The sequence below is a fragment of the Cnephaeus nilssonii genome (genome assembly GCF_951640355.1).
Source record: "Cnephaeus nilssonii genome assembly, chromosome: 19".
Lineage (NCBI taxonomy): Eukaryota > Metazoa > Chordata > Mammalia > Chiroptera > Vespertilionidae > Cnephaeus > Cnephaeus nilssonii.
Genome location: NC_137090.1, coordinates 7,370,728 through 7,386,095, shown reverse-complemented (window position 1 = coordinate 7,386,095; position 15,368 = coordinate 7,370,728). Strand labels below are relative to the sequence as shown.

The 15,368-nt window shown below is 40.5% G+C and overlaps 1 protein-coding gene across 3 annotated transcripts in view; it reads right to left on the bottom strand.

Moving 5' to 3' along the window:
• Positions 1–15,368, bottom strand: part of ABCA9 (ATP binding cassette subfamily A member 9) — a 111,383-nt gene that overhangs the window by 20,454 nt on the left and 75,561 nt on the right. For 2 of the 3 annotated variants that reach the window (XM_079798044.1, XM_079798045.1), the window contains 10 exons: positions 14,623–14,681; positions 13,122–13,232; positions 11,720–11,895; positions 11,017–11,136; positions 9,760–9,898; positions 9,073–9,163; positions 8,163–8,302; positions 6,685–6,804; positions 4,690–4,888; positions 2,343–2,509 (listed from right to left, as the gene is read on the bottom strand). In XM_079798044.1, the coding sequence (XP_079654170.1) occupies positions 2,343–2,509; positions 4,690–4,888; positions 6,685–6,804; positions 8,163–8,302; positions 9,073–9,163; positions 9,760–9,898; positions 11,017–11,136; positions 11,720–11,895; positions 13,122–13,232; positions 14,623–14,681 (1,322 nt within the window). The remainder of the gene's footprint in view (positions 1–2,342; positions 2,510–4,689; positions 4,889–6,684; positions 6,805–8,162; positions 8,303–9,072; positions 9,164–9,759; positions 9,899–11,016; positions 11,137–11,719; positions 11,896–13,121; positions 13,233–14,622; positions 14,682–15,368) is intronic. The other variant, XM_079798043.1, reaches the window with a different exon arrangement.

The window sequence follows — 15,368 nt, the reverse complement described above, 5'->3', positions numbered from 1 at the left end:
GGATATTTTTCCACATAATAACATGCCTGCTACCGTGAATTTAAAATTTTACTCACTTGTATGGATTTTACTTTATAATATATTTATTAACTTATGATCAGTGACATATGGTGCATATGGAGTAGATTTTTTTCCAAGAAGATTTCAATGAGTAGCTATACGAATATGGTTTTAATGACATAGATAATCTCTACTAATTAATCACCAAATTGGCGATATCTCACTTCACTACCACTAGATTATTAATTGATTTTCAAAATGTTTCTTGATATAGGAAGACAATGGTTGAATGGCTATATAAAGAGCTCCATGGACCTTCTCCCCAGAAAAACAACCATAATTTGTAAAAATTACTAAAAAACCCCAAGTTGAAATTTTATTATCTTAAAGACATACAGAAAACAAAAAAAAGAAATTTAAGAAAAATGTACTAAATCTGTGTAAGAGCACTAAGAAACTGTGACAAAGACCTATACCTTCACAACTCTTCCTTGATTAGCATAACAAAAGCTCCCCTCTGAATGGGTTAGAGAAGGATTCAGGGATTCTACCTCCTCAAGCCCAGTCTATAGTGTCTTCCAGGGAGGAACTGTGATGAGGATGATTGTGAACCACTTGTCCATAAATTAGAGCTTTTAATATATGGGTAAGAAGAGAGCTCCAGATCTCCCAGCCCCCCATTTCTGGTGGTCTCAAGCTTCTGCAACATGAAGCAGAAGGGAATGGGAAAGTTTGGTGGCCTGTCCCTCCCAGCAAGATAACTGGATATCTATTGAAGTTGCATCCCTTCCTCACATCACACACAAAAATGACCTCAAAATGCATCACAGACCCAAATGTAAGAACTGAAAGTATAAAAGCCTTAGAAGAAAATATAGGAGTAAATTTTTGTGATCTTGCATTAGGCAAAGCCTTCTTAAATATATCATCAAAAGCATGGGCAAAGGAAAAAATAAGTTGGACTTCATAAAAATTAAAACATTATACCTCAAAGGTTACTAATAACAAAGTGAAAAGATAATCTACAGGATGAAATAAAATATTTGCAAAACATTTACAGTTGATTCTTATTATTCTCAGTAGTTATGTACTTTACTTCTATAAAGTCACTAGAAAGTTATCATAAACACTGAATTAGTGAATACTGGATCAGCGCTTATAGGGGAAACACAGGTTTAGGTCTCTATAAGCCTCTGGTCTTTACTAATCAGTGCATTGTTTTATTTTATGTATGTTTCTGTATATTAATTGTTAATTCATTAACCTTGATCTCACAGCCAACAGCTCTATAATGCATGCCTGAAAAAAGCTAATCTAACACATATATTTTCTTTGTAAGGTACATCACAGCCTTCTTTACTTAGGAACATTAGATAGCACTTCAGCACTACAATTGGGAGGCATTTTACTTTATTTTTTAATATTTTGGTTTTTGTGTGTGTGTGTAGAAATTGGAATCCTCACAAAATGCTAGTGCAAATGTAAATTGATAGAGTCACTTTAAAAAATACTTTTACAGTTCCTCAAAAGATTAACAATAGTCACTATGTAACACAACAATTCTACTCCTAGGTTTATATCCCAAAGCAATGAGTAAAACCACCTTCACTTAAAAGCTAGAACATGGATGTTTATAGCAGCATTATTCATAATCGCCTATTATTGAAAAAACAATCAAAATATCAGCCCTCTGATGAATAATAAAATGAGGTATATCCATGCAATAGAACATTATTCAACAATTTAAAAAACGAAGTATTGACACATATTACAACATAGATGAACCTTGAAAACATCATGCTAAGTGAAAAAAGTCAGTCACTAAAGATCATATATATAGTGTATGAACCTACTCATATTAAATGTCTAGAGTAGCAAATTCATAGAAATAGAAAATAAATTTGTGATTGATCAGAGCTGGGGGCAAAGTGAATGGAAATGATTACTGATGATATGGGATTTCTTTTTGAGATGACAATATTCTGAAATGAATTATATTAAAGATTATACGATTCTGTGAATACACTAACAACCATCAAATTGCACATTTGAAATGAATAAATATGGCATTTGAATTATATCTCAACTACTAAAATGTGTTTTTGGGTATAAACTTTTTTATTTTGCAAAATCTCATCAGATAATTTATTTTTCCTTGACAAATGCTTTCTTAATTCCTGCTCTATTTTGGGCTTATATATTCATCATCCCCAAGCCTCATAAATTGTTTTGAACACCTGCTGAAGAAGTAAAAAGCTCAGTTTTACTCTCATATTTATGTCGTCTAAGTAATGCTCTGAACAGTGAATGTATTGGAGACAAAGTATTCACCACGTTATTACCTGTATTATTGATGATTAATAACTGAGTGAGAGGATCATGCGGTGGTTGTCCAGGAGCAAGGAAGTATAAATGGGGAGATATTTCCCATGTGTAAGTGCCACCATATGTTTTCAAGGCGATGTACTCCCACAGAAAAGGAAAAATTCCAATTCCTAGAATCAATAGCCTACACAGAAGAAAATTTCCAGTGTGAATGCACAGTCATGCCCTAAGCTTTTAAGATGGTCTAGGCAGATTCTAATCGAATGAGATCAAGAAATTATGAAAACTAAACATATAGCCCTCTGACTCAGGTACTGAGTACCTTGTCCTTTTCCTACCTCTAAGTTAGAGATGATAAATTGTAGATTTATCCTTTTGTTCATTTCTCTTGTTCCTCTCTGGCCATGAGCCACCCTGTAAACTATCATGGGACATGTGTCCTTAAACTCTGTGTCCAGATTCTGCCTCTTCCTAGAATTCCAGTGAGGGGTTCATTCACAAACACTTTATATTCAATTTTCTTCATGGCCAATCCTCTTCACTGAGTCCTGTGATGACTGAATGGTTTCTTGAATCTCCAGGCTCAAATTTTCAATTATTTTTTACTCTTTATTTTCCCGTGCTCTCCATTTCAAGTAAGTTGAAAATTTTTATTATATTTTCATGATATCTTATTTTGAAACATTTCTCCATTCCTAATTTCTAATTTGATGATACCTCTTGTTGCAATTCTTGCTAAAGGACTGGCATCTCTCGAGACACCATTATATGCTGTTGCCAGAGTAAGCTTAAAGATTTTGTTAAATCATGCTCATCTCCTAGTCAAATATTTTCAGTGAATTCTCATTACTTATTTATTTAGCAAGTACTTGTTGAGATTCTATTAAGTGCCAACCCTCCTATTTCTTTGATGCTTAATCAACGTATTCATAGACAAGGCACTGATGGATAGCCAAAATCCCTTGGACACCAGGGTGCTACTGAGAGGTGACATGATTCTTAGGAGCAGGGAGGTGCCCATTATGCACACAGTATGTATGGAGAGTGAGCTACCATCACTTAAGAGGGCTGGAGGGAAGTTAGGACCTCTAGGTTAGAGCCAGTAGGACATAATGGGAGAGTCAGGACTTCTAGGCTGAGTCAGTAGCATGACGAGATAACAACTAAAATGAGACATTGGTATATGGACACTGGAAAGAAGGTCTACATCCCAATATTTCTGTCACCTGCCATAGAAAATCTAAAGGAGAGCAAATAGCCCTAGCCGGTTTAGCCCGCAGACTGAAGTGCCCCAGGTTCCATTCCAGTCAAGGGCATGTACCTCGGTTGCAAGCTTGATCCCTGATTGGGGTGAGTGCAGGAGGCAACCAATTGATGTGTCTCTCTCACATTGATGTTTCTCTCTCTCTCTGTATGTCTTCCTCCCTTCCACTCTCTATAAGTCAATGGAAAAATATCCTCAGGTGAGGATTAACAAAAACACACACCAAAAAAATAATTAATAATAACAACACATAAATAAATAAATAAATAAATAAATAAATAAATGAATCATACCTAATAAAATGGTAATATGCAAATTACCATCACTCCGCTACGCCCACGATTGGGCCGTTGGGAGGCTGGGGGCAGGACTCGGGGTAACCGATTGGGCTGACTCACGAGTCCCGGCCCCCCGTTCCTCCTGCCGGCCCCAAGGCTGGCGCTGCGGAAGGACCCATGGGGCCAGCAGAAGGCGCTGGTGGCGGAACTTGGGGTGGCTGATTGCGTGGCTGCCCGCACCAGTTTTCCACCAGCACCAGTTTTCCTCTGGCCACCCACCAATCGGAGCGCCTCCCAGATCAGCCACCCAGAGTTCCTCCACCGCTGCGCTGGAGGAACTCAGGGTGGCCGATCCTGGAGGCGCTCCGATCGGCGGGTGGCCAGAGGAAACGGCGCTGGAGGAACTCGGGGTGGCCGATCGCGCTGGTGGCCAGAGGAAATGGCGCGCTCCGATCAGCGGGTGGCCAGAGGAAAACTGGTGCTGGCGGAAAACTGGTGCCAGCAGCCAGGTGAAGGAAGGTCTTTTGCACGAAACTTCGTGCAACGGGTTTCTAGTAAATAAATAAAGGAGAGCAAATATTACAGGAAAACTTACATTAATTGAACTTTCCCCCTAAAATTGGCTCTGAGACCTTATAAATTCCACTTGGTAGTCTGCTAGTACATAAAAACTAGGCCCATGAACTAGATTGAGGATTATACTTTATCCAGGTTTGCAGATGCAGACATGTATTTTTATTTTTTGTTTGCTTTCTCTTGTTTTTAGGCCTTAATATTTTTAATGCATCGACTGCACAAAAGCTATGGCACTCTGATACTCACAGTGACAAAAGAGATTTTCTTTCATGCTTTAGCTTTAATAAGCGGACCCTTGCAATTGCACGGATTTGCTGTCCCCACAGAGCCATGCCACCTACTGTTTCTTTCATCTCACTAAGTGAAGAGAGAACTTGTTCCATCTCAACAAGTCTTTCTGTGTCTCCAGCCTCTTCTGCTTGTACTTCTCCAGATGTGGCAATACCTGCAAAACACAAAATAAGTAATGCATGAAAAGCCTACTTCGGATGGACTTTACTGAGCTTACTATAGGCATTTGTTATACCAAGGACATCACAGATAACATCCCCTCACACTGGAGGCACTTGAACAAAAGGACCAGAAAGAAAATCTTAGATGGACACAGATAATATATTAAAGAGGTTAAGATAAGTATGCAAGATCATCATAGAACCTAGGTATGACTTGGCAACTTGGTAAAGGAAACAATTATCTTAGGTGCTCACCTAGAGAAACAAGTTACAATTTGACATGCTACACACTAGGGGGTTAACTGTAAATTAAACATAACTATAGCAACAACCACCTTAAAAATAATGGACTAAACATGCCACTATCGGAAACGTTGTAAAATGTCTCAATAAGCAAAATTCAACTATATGCTGTTTATACCAAATGAATTTTAAATTAAAAGCACAAACAGGTTTAAAAAATTTTAAAGTTACAAATTACATTAAAATTAAAGCATTCTGGCCGAAACCGGTTTGGCTCAGTGGATGGAGCGTCAGCCTGTGGACTGAAGGGTCCCGGGCTCGATTCCGGTCGGGGGCATGTACCTTGGTTGCAGGCACATTCCCATTGAGGGGTGTGCAGAGGCAGCTGATCGATGTTTCTCTCTCATCGATGTTTCTAACTCTCTATCCCTCTCCCTTCCTCTCTGTAAAAAATCAATAAAATATATTTTAAAAAATTAAAGCATTCTATAATAATAAAAGCATAATATGCCAATCAACCAAACAGCTGAAGAGCAGAACGACCTTCCGGATGATCTTCCAGATGAAACCAGGGCTGCAAAGGCCTACTCTTGCATGGATTTCGTGCATCTGGCCTCTAGTTGTATTAATATTAGACGAATTGGGCTTCAATATAGAGAGAAAGGGACAGAACGCACAGTTGAAGAAATAGTGGCTAAAATCTTCCCAAATGTGATGAAAAACTCTAATCTTCACATATAGGAGGCTCAACAAACAGCACATAGGATAAACAGAAGGAAATCCACACCTGAAGACATCAGAGTTGAACTGTCAAAGCCAAAGACAGAAAGCAGCAGGAGAAAAACAACTCATCATACAAAGAAATCCTCAATAAGATCTAGAGCTGACTTCTCATCAGAAACCATGGAGACCAACAGGCAGCGTGATGGCACATTCAAAGTGCTTGGAGAGAGATTGAGAATAAGTGTTTCGTCTGAAATTGCTCTTGGAAAATGGGATACAATGAGGGCTATGAGCCTTGGGGAGAAGAAAATGGGCCATTTTTAATATCAAGGCAATACTGGCAATGGAGGAACAAAAGTGACAGGGATGCACTTCACCTTAATATATTCTTGTCCAAAATGGCCTTAATCCTGGAACCCCACATGTTTTAATCATGTTATTGAATCATGTTATTGGAATGGTATCTTCTTATTTATTTATTTATTTATTTATTTATTTATTTGAGAGAAGAGGAAGGACACACACACACACACACACACACAGAGAGAGAGAGAGAGAGAGAAAGAGAGAGAGAGAGAGAGAGAGAGAGAGAGAGAGAGAGAGAGAGAGGGAGAGAGGTGTTAATCCAGTTATTTTCGCATTCATTGGTTGATTTTTGTATGTGTCCTGACTAGGGATCCATCCTGTAATCTTGGTGTATCGAGATGATGTTCTAAGCAACTAAGCTACTCAGCCAGTGCCTGGAATGGTGTCTTCTTGAAGAATATACTGGATCAGGTGTTATGAATATACTTATATGATCATTTTTATGCATTTTATTTACCTGGTTCATCAATAGTTGATTTTCCTTCTAGTTTCAGGAACACCTCATTCAAGGTTGTCATGGAAACACCATAATTCTCAATTCCCAGGTCAGGATGGAGATCAAGATTCTCATAAAGTTCTAAAAAAACACATACACAATAGCAAATCAAAACAAATATACTGTATCAATTAGAATATAATATTTCCCATTGGAGATAAAAGTCTAGTTATTGTTACCTTATGTTTTAAATACCTGAACACATTGTATGCTCTTTTTTTTTTTTTTAGATTTCTTTATTGATTAAGGTGTCACATATTTGTCCTCATCCCCCCATTCCCATCCCACACCCCTCCTCATGGATGCCCCAACCCTCTGTTGAACTTAAGCATTGGTTAGGCTCATATGCATGCACACAAGACCTTTGGTTGATCTCTCCCCCCTCCCCCCACCCTCCCCTATCCTCCCTCTGAGGCCCGATAGTCCGATCGATGCCTCCTTGTTTCTGGTTCTGTTCTTGTTCATCAGTCTATGTTGTTCATCATTTCCCCTAGATGAGCGAAATCATGTGTCACTAGAGATGTACTTATAAGAATTGAATGTGCGACGAGCAATAATAGTTATGCTGACAGGCAAATGAATCAGTCTGTAGTGAGTTTCTTTCTGGACCAACAGTTCTTTTGAGACCCAATATCAATGTCCACCAGTTCCTTATGAGTACATGTCGGCACTGACCCCTCAGCTCTGGATGGTGGACAAATGGTGGTAATGCAGGTCCGACTCCCTCTGGTTTGGTCTCGGCCGGACCCAGGGTCGCGTGGCCTCACCCGGATCCAGGGGCCCACGGCCTCACCCGGACCCGGGGCCAGGCTCACCCGGATCCAGGGGCCCACGGCCTCTCCCGGACCCGGGACCCAGGCTCACCCGGATCCAGGGGCCCACGGCCTCACCCGGACCCGGGGCCAGGCTCACCCGGATCCAGGGGCCCACGGCCGCACCCGGACCCGGGGCCAGGCTCACCCGGATCCAGGGGCCCACGGCCTCACCCGGACCCGGGACCCAGGCTCACCCGGATCCAGGGGCCCCCGGCCTCACCCGGACCCGGGACCCAGGCTCACCCGGATCCAGGGGCCCACGGCCTCACCCGGACCCGGGGCCAGGCTCACCCGGATCCAGGGGCCCACAGCCTCACCCGGACCCGGGGCCAGGCTCACCCGGATCCAGGGGCCCACGGCCTCACCCGGACCCAGGGCCAGGCTCACCCGGATCCAGGGGCCCACGGCCTCACCCGGACCCGGGACCCAGGCTCACCCGGATCCAGGGGCCCACGGCCTCACCCGGACCCGGGGCCCAGGCTCACCCGGATCCAGTGGCCCACGGCCTCACCCGGACCCGGGCATTGTATGCTCTTAATAAATGTTAGTTACAGTAATTATCATTGATATTATTTTTATAAATAACATTTATGTATTTCATTTCATGATATTCTTGTACATTACCTGGAAATTTATTTGTTCTTTCCAAGGGCAATGTATAGACAAGTTTTCCTTCACTTTTTGCTGATAATTTGGCATCAGGGATGTGCTTTGTAACAATGGATGTTATTTTTTCTTGAACACACATTTCATTCAACTGCAAACTGGTGATAAAAAATAGATATGTGTTATTTGACATTGTCTCCAATTGCATGAAGAAAATTACTTGTCTTTAGGAGACAAGGAAAAATCAAATAAAATCTAATGCAAGAAACAGGTCATCCAATAATGAAATAAGAGGTAAAAAAAATCAGATTATATGCAGTCCCTACCTCTTAAAGAAGTAAAATATTTAAATACAATAATTTAGGCATCTTATCTCTGAATCAATCAACAAATAACAGAATATGTCACTATCTAAAAATAGTAATTAAAATAAAATGGAGAGGATGGACAGGAGAGAAAGAACAAGGGAGAAGAGGAGGAGTGAGGGGAAAGAGAAGAAACAAGGAATCTGCTTAAGAGACTGTTAAAACCCTGGGTGAGAGATGATGAGGTTGTAAAACACAATATCAGTTGACCAAGTTCCCTTAATACATACCTTCTTACCAAACAATGTATGGTGGATATATTTTCTATCACATTTCTCTAAACTTTTTTTGTTATCTTATATTCTCAATCTCTAAAATCTGCCAATCAATAACTCATATACTATATATTCTGTATATCTCTATCTTGATCTCTAATCTCTGATCTCTCTATATATCTGGCTATATATCTCCTTATTTTTATTTGTGTATGTGTGCACATATGTATATATAAACATTTGTATATATGCAATAATCAAAGTTTTCTGCGCTGTAATTTGTTGCGTCAAGCATCATCCCTTGCTTTAGCCCAGTTCTCATTCTCCGGCCTCCTCAAGTGGCCGTACCTTAAGTGATACCCAATCCCCCATTTCTTCTTTAGAAACAGGCTTGAGCCTGCACACTTCAGCTTCCCTTTGGAGAGAAACACTTTCCTGTCTGAAAGGGAAGAAGCAAAGAAGAAAGGTTGTTAGGAAGTTGACCGTTCTTTCCCAAAAAAGATAGGTCATTGTCTGCGTGATACAACTCTAATTCAGGAGCTTCTATTATTTTCAAATACAGGGCTTCATCAAGATTCATTGAAATAGACACATTTTAATCTTATTTATATACTTTAGACTGTTGTTTTCCCTTCCAGCCCATCAAGAGGTTATGCAGATAAATTTTGAATATAGAGAATCATCACATTATACATTTTAATGGATCAAACATAAAATTGTTTGAATATTTCAAGTTGATTTCCTTAAATTTTGAGTAAAAGGACCAATACTTTTGAATATAGACTCTTCCTTCAAAATAAGTGAGTTTCCTGGCAGATCATACCTCCATGTAATCAAAGGATACAAAATCCTAGGAGATACATAGAAGTGGTTGGGAGTAAGACTCTTGGGCCAGTTCATAACATTACCAGCTGTTCCAATGGCTGGATATAGCTGGATGATCAGGTTACAAAATTCAGCTGCTGAGCATATAATCCATATTTCTCAAATCTCATAAAGACTTCATCTTGATGCTTAAAGCAAACCAGCACGTACCAGCCAGGATGTCAGCCTCATCCATGAACTGGGTACTGAACACGATCACACGGCCCATTTTCCGCTCCTTCAGCACGTTCCACACTTGATGCCTTGAAAAGGGATCCAACCCAGCAGTTGGTTCATCCAATAGGAAAATCTACAGTGGAGGGATGTATATAAAAGGATCTTTCCAATAAAGTGTGTAGTTCTTCCAGAAAACACATTGAAACAATAATATTTATATTTCAAAGGGCATTGTGGTTAGGATTTTGTTCTTATATATAACTAGAGGCCCGGTGCATGAAATTCGTGCACGGGGGTGTGTGTCTCTCAGCCCAGCCAGCACCCTCTCCAATCTGAGACTCCTCAAGGGATGTCCTACTGCCCGTTTATTAACTGCCCCTTAATACTTATGTGGTCTAAACGGGCATTCGTACATTCCTCTCACAATCCAGGACTGCTGGCTCCCAACTGCTCGCCTGCCTGCCTTCCTGATTGCCCCTAACTGCTTCTGCCTGCCAGCCAGATCACCCCCTAACCACTCCCCTGCCAGCCTGTTTGCCCCTAACTGCCCTCCCCTGCAGTCCTGGTCACCCCCTAACTGCCCTCCCCTATAGGCCTGTTCTCTCCCAACTGCCCTCCCCTGCTGGCCATCTTGTGTCCACATGGGGGCAGGATCTTTGACCACATGGGAGCAGCCATCTTGTGTTGGAGTGACGGTCAATTTGCATATTACTCTTTTATTAGATAGAATAGAGGCCTGGTGCACATGTGGGGGCCAGCTAGTTTGCCCTGAAGGGTGTCCCAGATCAGGGTGGGGGTTCCCTTGGGGTGTGGGGCAGCCTGGGAGAGAGGCCTGTGGTGGTTTGCAGGCCAGCCACACCCCCCAGCGACCCAAGTGGAGGCCCTGCTATCTGGGATTTATTTATATTCTATAATTGAAAATTTGTAGTCTTGAGTGGAGGCCTGGGCAAGCCTGGGTGTGCAGAAAGCTTGGCTTCCTCCATTTCCCAGCAAATCCAAGCCTTCTGCTCGCTCAGTGGCTGCAGCCATCTTGGTTGGGTTAATTTGCATACTCGCTCCTGATTGGCTGGTGGGCATGGCTTGTGGGTGTAGCGGAGTGATGGTTAATTTGCATGTTACTCTTTTATTAGATAGTATGTCCCATCATAAATATTTTATCACAGATGTCCTTTGCAAATAAAAGTTTGGAACTACTACCAAAAGTTTTCATTTTAAAAATTTTAATCCATCTCTAAATTTCATGTTATTTACCTGAGGATCTCCTAAAATGGCAATCCCAAAGGTGAGTTTTCTTTTCTGTCCACCACTTAAGTTTTGAGCAAGGACGTCTTCAACACTGTCCATTTGCAATTCCAGCACAACTCTTTGTATCTAACCAAATGACAACATTTGTGTCATGATACAAGATTCCTTTCTTTTTTATTTTTACATTGATAAATACAAGGCAGTAAAGTGTAATGGTTAAAAGCATGCATTCTGAACCAAATTGACTAGATTTGAATACCACTCCTCATTGACTAGCTGCGTAGTCTTGGTCAAGTTACTTGCTCTCTTGAAACTCAGTTTCCACATATGTAAAATGAGAATAATAATAGCACCTATCTTATAGAGTATTATGAAAAATAAATGAATTAGTATATTTAAAGTTAAGGATAATGCTTGGCATATAAATTATACATAAATGTTAGGTAAACATTTAACTTAAATACCTAAATTAGATTTTTTGTCCAACTTTCATACAATGACTTTGTTCATTGTGGTATAAGCAGGGATTGCAAAGTGCCTCCACCCTGGGGTTGCCCTCTCTTTGCTTCTGGAGTCATGGGCATCACTGGATGAAGAAACCCTAACTATCTTTGTTCAAAGGTAAATTAATGAAAGCATAAGAACTCAGTGCAAATAGAGTTAACGATCTCATTTTGATGAATACGTTAGTTCTGATATATTTATGTACCTCTTGCTCCACTTCCTGTGGTGGAATCCCTTTTATCTTAGCAAAGAGTCTGAGATTTTCTCTCACAGTGAGGTAGTCAAATTGCACATTGGACTGTGGGCAAACTCCAGTGAGCTTGCTGATATTTTCGAGGTCAGCCATTTCTGAAAGTTTATTACTATACATGGTGACTGAACCTATAACAAAGATTAAAAGTTAACATCAGATTATACTTAAATTATGATATCTTTCTAAATGAAAAGCCACTATAGAGTTATTTATTACATTCTAGATCAGTGGTTCTCAATCTTTCTAATGCCGCAACCCTTTAATACAGTTCCTCATGTTGTGGTGACCCCCAACCATAAAATTATTTTCGTTGCTACTTCATAACTGTAATTTTGCTACTGTTATGAATCATAATATAAATATCTGTGTTTTCCGATGGTCTTATGCTCTACAGCAACGGTTCTCAACCTGTGGGTCACCTTCCAGCCCATCAAGAGGTTATGCAGATAAATGGTCTTAGGCGACCCCCACTAGCAGGGTCGCCTAAGACCATTGGAAAATACAGATATTTACATTACAATTCATAACAGTAGCAAAATTACAGTTATGAAGTAGCAACAAAAATAATTTTATGGTTGGGGGTCACCACAACATGAGGAACTGTATTAAAGGGTCACGGCATTAGGAAGGTTGAGAATCACTGTTCTAGATAATATGGCTTTATCTTCAAGGTTTATACAAATCAGGCATTGTGAACTTTCATTTTAGTTCTGTGGTGTATGGGGTGGAGAAAGGTCCCTTCTGCAGATTTTTCCATTAAGTTGTAGTCTATTTATTCTCCCCTCATAGTTAGGTGTGGTTCTATGATAAATGGGATTTTAGCAAATGTGGTATAAGGAGGGATTGCGAAGTGCCTCCACACTGGGATTGCCCTCTCTTTGCTTCTGGAGTCATGGGCATCACTGGATGAAGAAACCCTAACTAGCTTCCTCGGGGATGTAGAAAGAGAGGTGCTGTGGTCCTAACTAGAGCCCCACATGTTCACTATAGTAAGGCTATGCTAAAGCATCCGGCCCCAGCTGTTTTAATCCAGACAGAAAAACCACCAGCCAACCCACAGAATCATGAGAAATAAGAAAACATTTTTATTTTAAGCTATTAGCTTTGGGAATGCTCGTTGTGACGCAAAAGCTAACAGATACAAGTTGGAATGCCAAAGGACCATGAAAATAATGATCATGAAATAATCAAATTCCATATATATCAATTAAGTATTGCATACCTCTATAGAATACTATAAATTAACTTCCATTTTTTCCTGGTAATCTGTGTGTGTGATTAATGATCACAAGAACTTATTATTAACAGCTGATTTATTTGTCAGCCTGATTTTGGGGGAAAAGAGCCCTCTTACCTTTGGTGGGAACAGATAACCCACTAAGAATGTTTAATAGTGTTGATTTCCCAGCTCCACTGTGACCAAGTATTGCAGTGATTTGGCCTTCATATATGTCCAATTTCAGATCTAGCAAGAAAAAAGAAAAGGAAAGAAGGCTGGGAGAAAGGAAGAAAGGAAAAGAGGTAGGGAGGTAGAAAAAAACCTACAAATTTATTGTGGAGCGAAAATTTGTCTTTTTCTTTCCTTGAATGGCCTTGTTTTCTATATATGAATATATTAGGTTATTAAACTCAAAATAACAAAATATGCATTTATAAATTTACTAGAGGCCCGATGCATGAAATTCATGCACGGTGTGGGGGTGTCTCTCAGCCAAGCCTGCACCCTCTCCAATCTGGGACCTCTCGAGGGATGTCCAACTGCCCATTTAGGCCCACTGGGATAGGGCCTAAACAGGCAGTCAGACATCCCTCTGCCTGACAGCCTGATCACCCCCTAACCACTCCCCTGCCGGCCCGATTGCCCCCAACTACCCTCCCCTGCAGGCCTGATCCCCCCCAACTGCCCTCCCCTGCAGACCATCTTGTGGTGGCCATCTTGTGTCCACATGGGGGTGGCCATCTTTGACCACATGGGGACAGCCATCTTGTGTGTTGTAGTGATGGTCAATTTGCACATTACCTCTTTATTAGATAGGATATGTGCATCCTGTTTTGAAAATTTGAAATTACTTGTTTTAAAACCAAGAGACATCTTGCTAGTATATTCTTAATTGCATTGATATTGCCTGGCATATAGCAGGTGAATGTTAATACTTATTGAGTAAATATTAATGTAGTAAATAAATGATAGATTAATAGTTCAGTAAATTGTTATGTGGATAAAAATCCTTTGGTGTATGTGACGTTTTTGCACAAAATAAAAATAGCAATATCCACAATAGGTTTAGAATTACAGAAGAAAAAATTGAGTTTGTAGAAAACAACCCAGAATAGCTTTGGGCTACTTCAGTATGACACAGTATATCTTTCAAAGACATATATAATTTGAAAACACAATCAATTTTTTCTTTTATATAGAATTAATTGTTAGAACGGAAATTTTATCATATGGCTAAATAACTAATTTCAAATCTGAAATACCACCAGTAATTGTCCACCAAGAGCAAAAACAAGAGTGAAAATCAGAAAAGTAATCCTACATAATAAAAGGCTAATATGCAAATAGACTGAACGGCAGAATGACTGGTTACTTTGAAGTGCAATGACCACCAGTGGGCAAACGCTCAATGCAGGAGCTTCCCCCTGGTGGTCAAATGCACTGCCACAGGGGAAGTGCCACTCAGCTACAAGCCAGGCTCAAGGCTGGCCAGTGCAGGGCAGTGGTGGGAGCCTCTTCTGCTTCCGCAGCAGCGCTAAAGATGTCTGACTGAGGGCGCAGGATGGGCTGAGGGACCCCCGAGTGCACAAGTTTTGTGCACCAAACCTCTAGTATCAATATAATAACTAAATAGTACCTTTCAAAGCTTCTATTTTATCAGGCTTTTCTTTATATTCTTTTGTAACATTTCTGATTCTAAAAAAAAAAGAAAGAAAGAAAGAAAAAGAGGTTTCAAGTTATGATAATTTTCTTCAGTTGGTAATTCTAGGTTTGGTTGACATGATTTATGAATCTGCCCCCTTCAGGGCATCGAAGAGCTGGGGAATTATAGTACTCTCTGGAAATCATGCTTGTGTGTGAGAATCAGCTAGAGTATTTTTCCCATGCCTTGGCTGCATACTAGCTTCCCCTTTCAAAGTTTTTTTTAAAAATATTTTTTTTATTGATTTCAGAGAAGGGAGAGAGAGTGAGAGATAGAAATATCAATGATGAGAGAGAATCATTGATTATCTGCCTCTTGTACCTCCCACACTGGAGACTGAGCCCACAACTCGGGCATGTACCCTGACCGGGAATAGAGCCATGAACTCCTGGTTCATAGATCAAAGTTCAACCACAGAGCCACACCAGCTGGGCCAACGGCCAAGTTTTAAAATTTCCCTATGCTTGGAACACATCAGCAGGTAATATTATTCCAATGACTGAGGTGGAACCTGACATTACTATTGAAGACCAGGATCATCTCTAAACTGCAAAGCCAAAGAAGCTAGACCAAGAGGTAACACAGGCACCCATTCCTGAAGGGCTCATTGTGAACTACTGACTCAGGCTGGAGATATCTTTGGTTATGTTGATCAAGGTCAGGGTGGAGTAAGGGAGAGA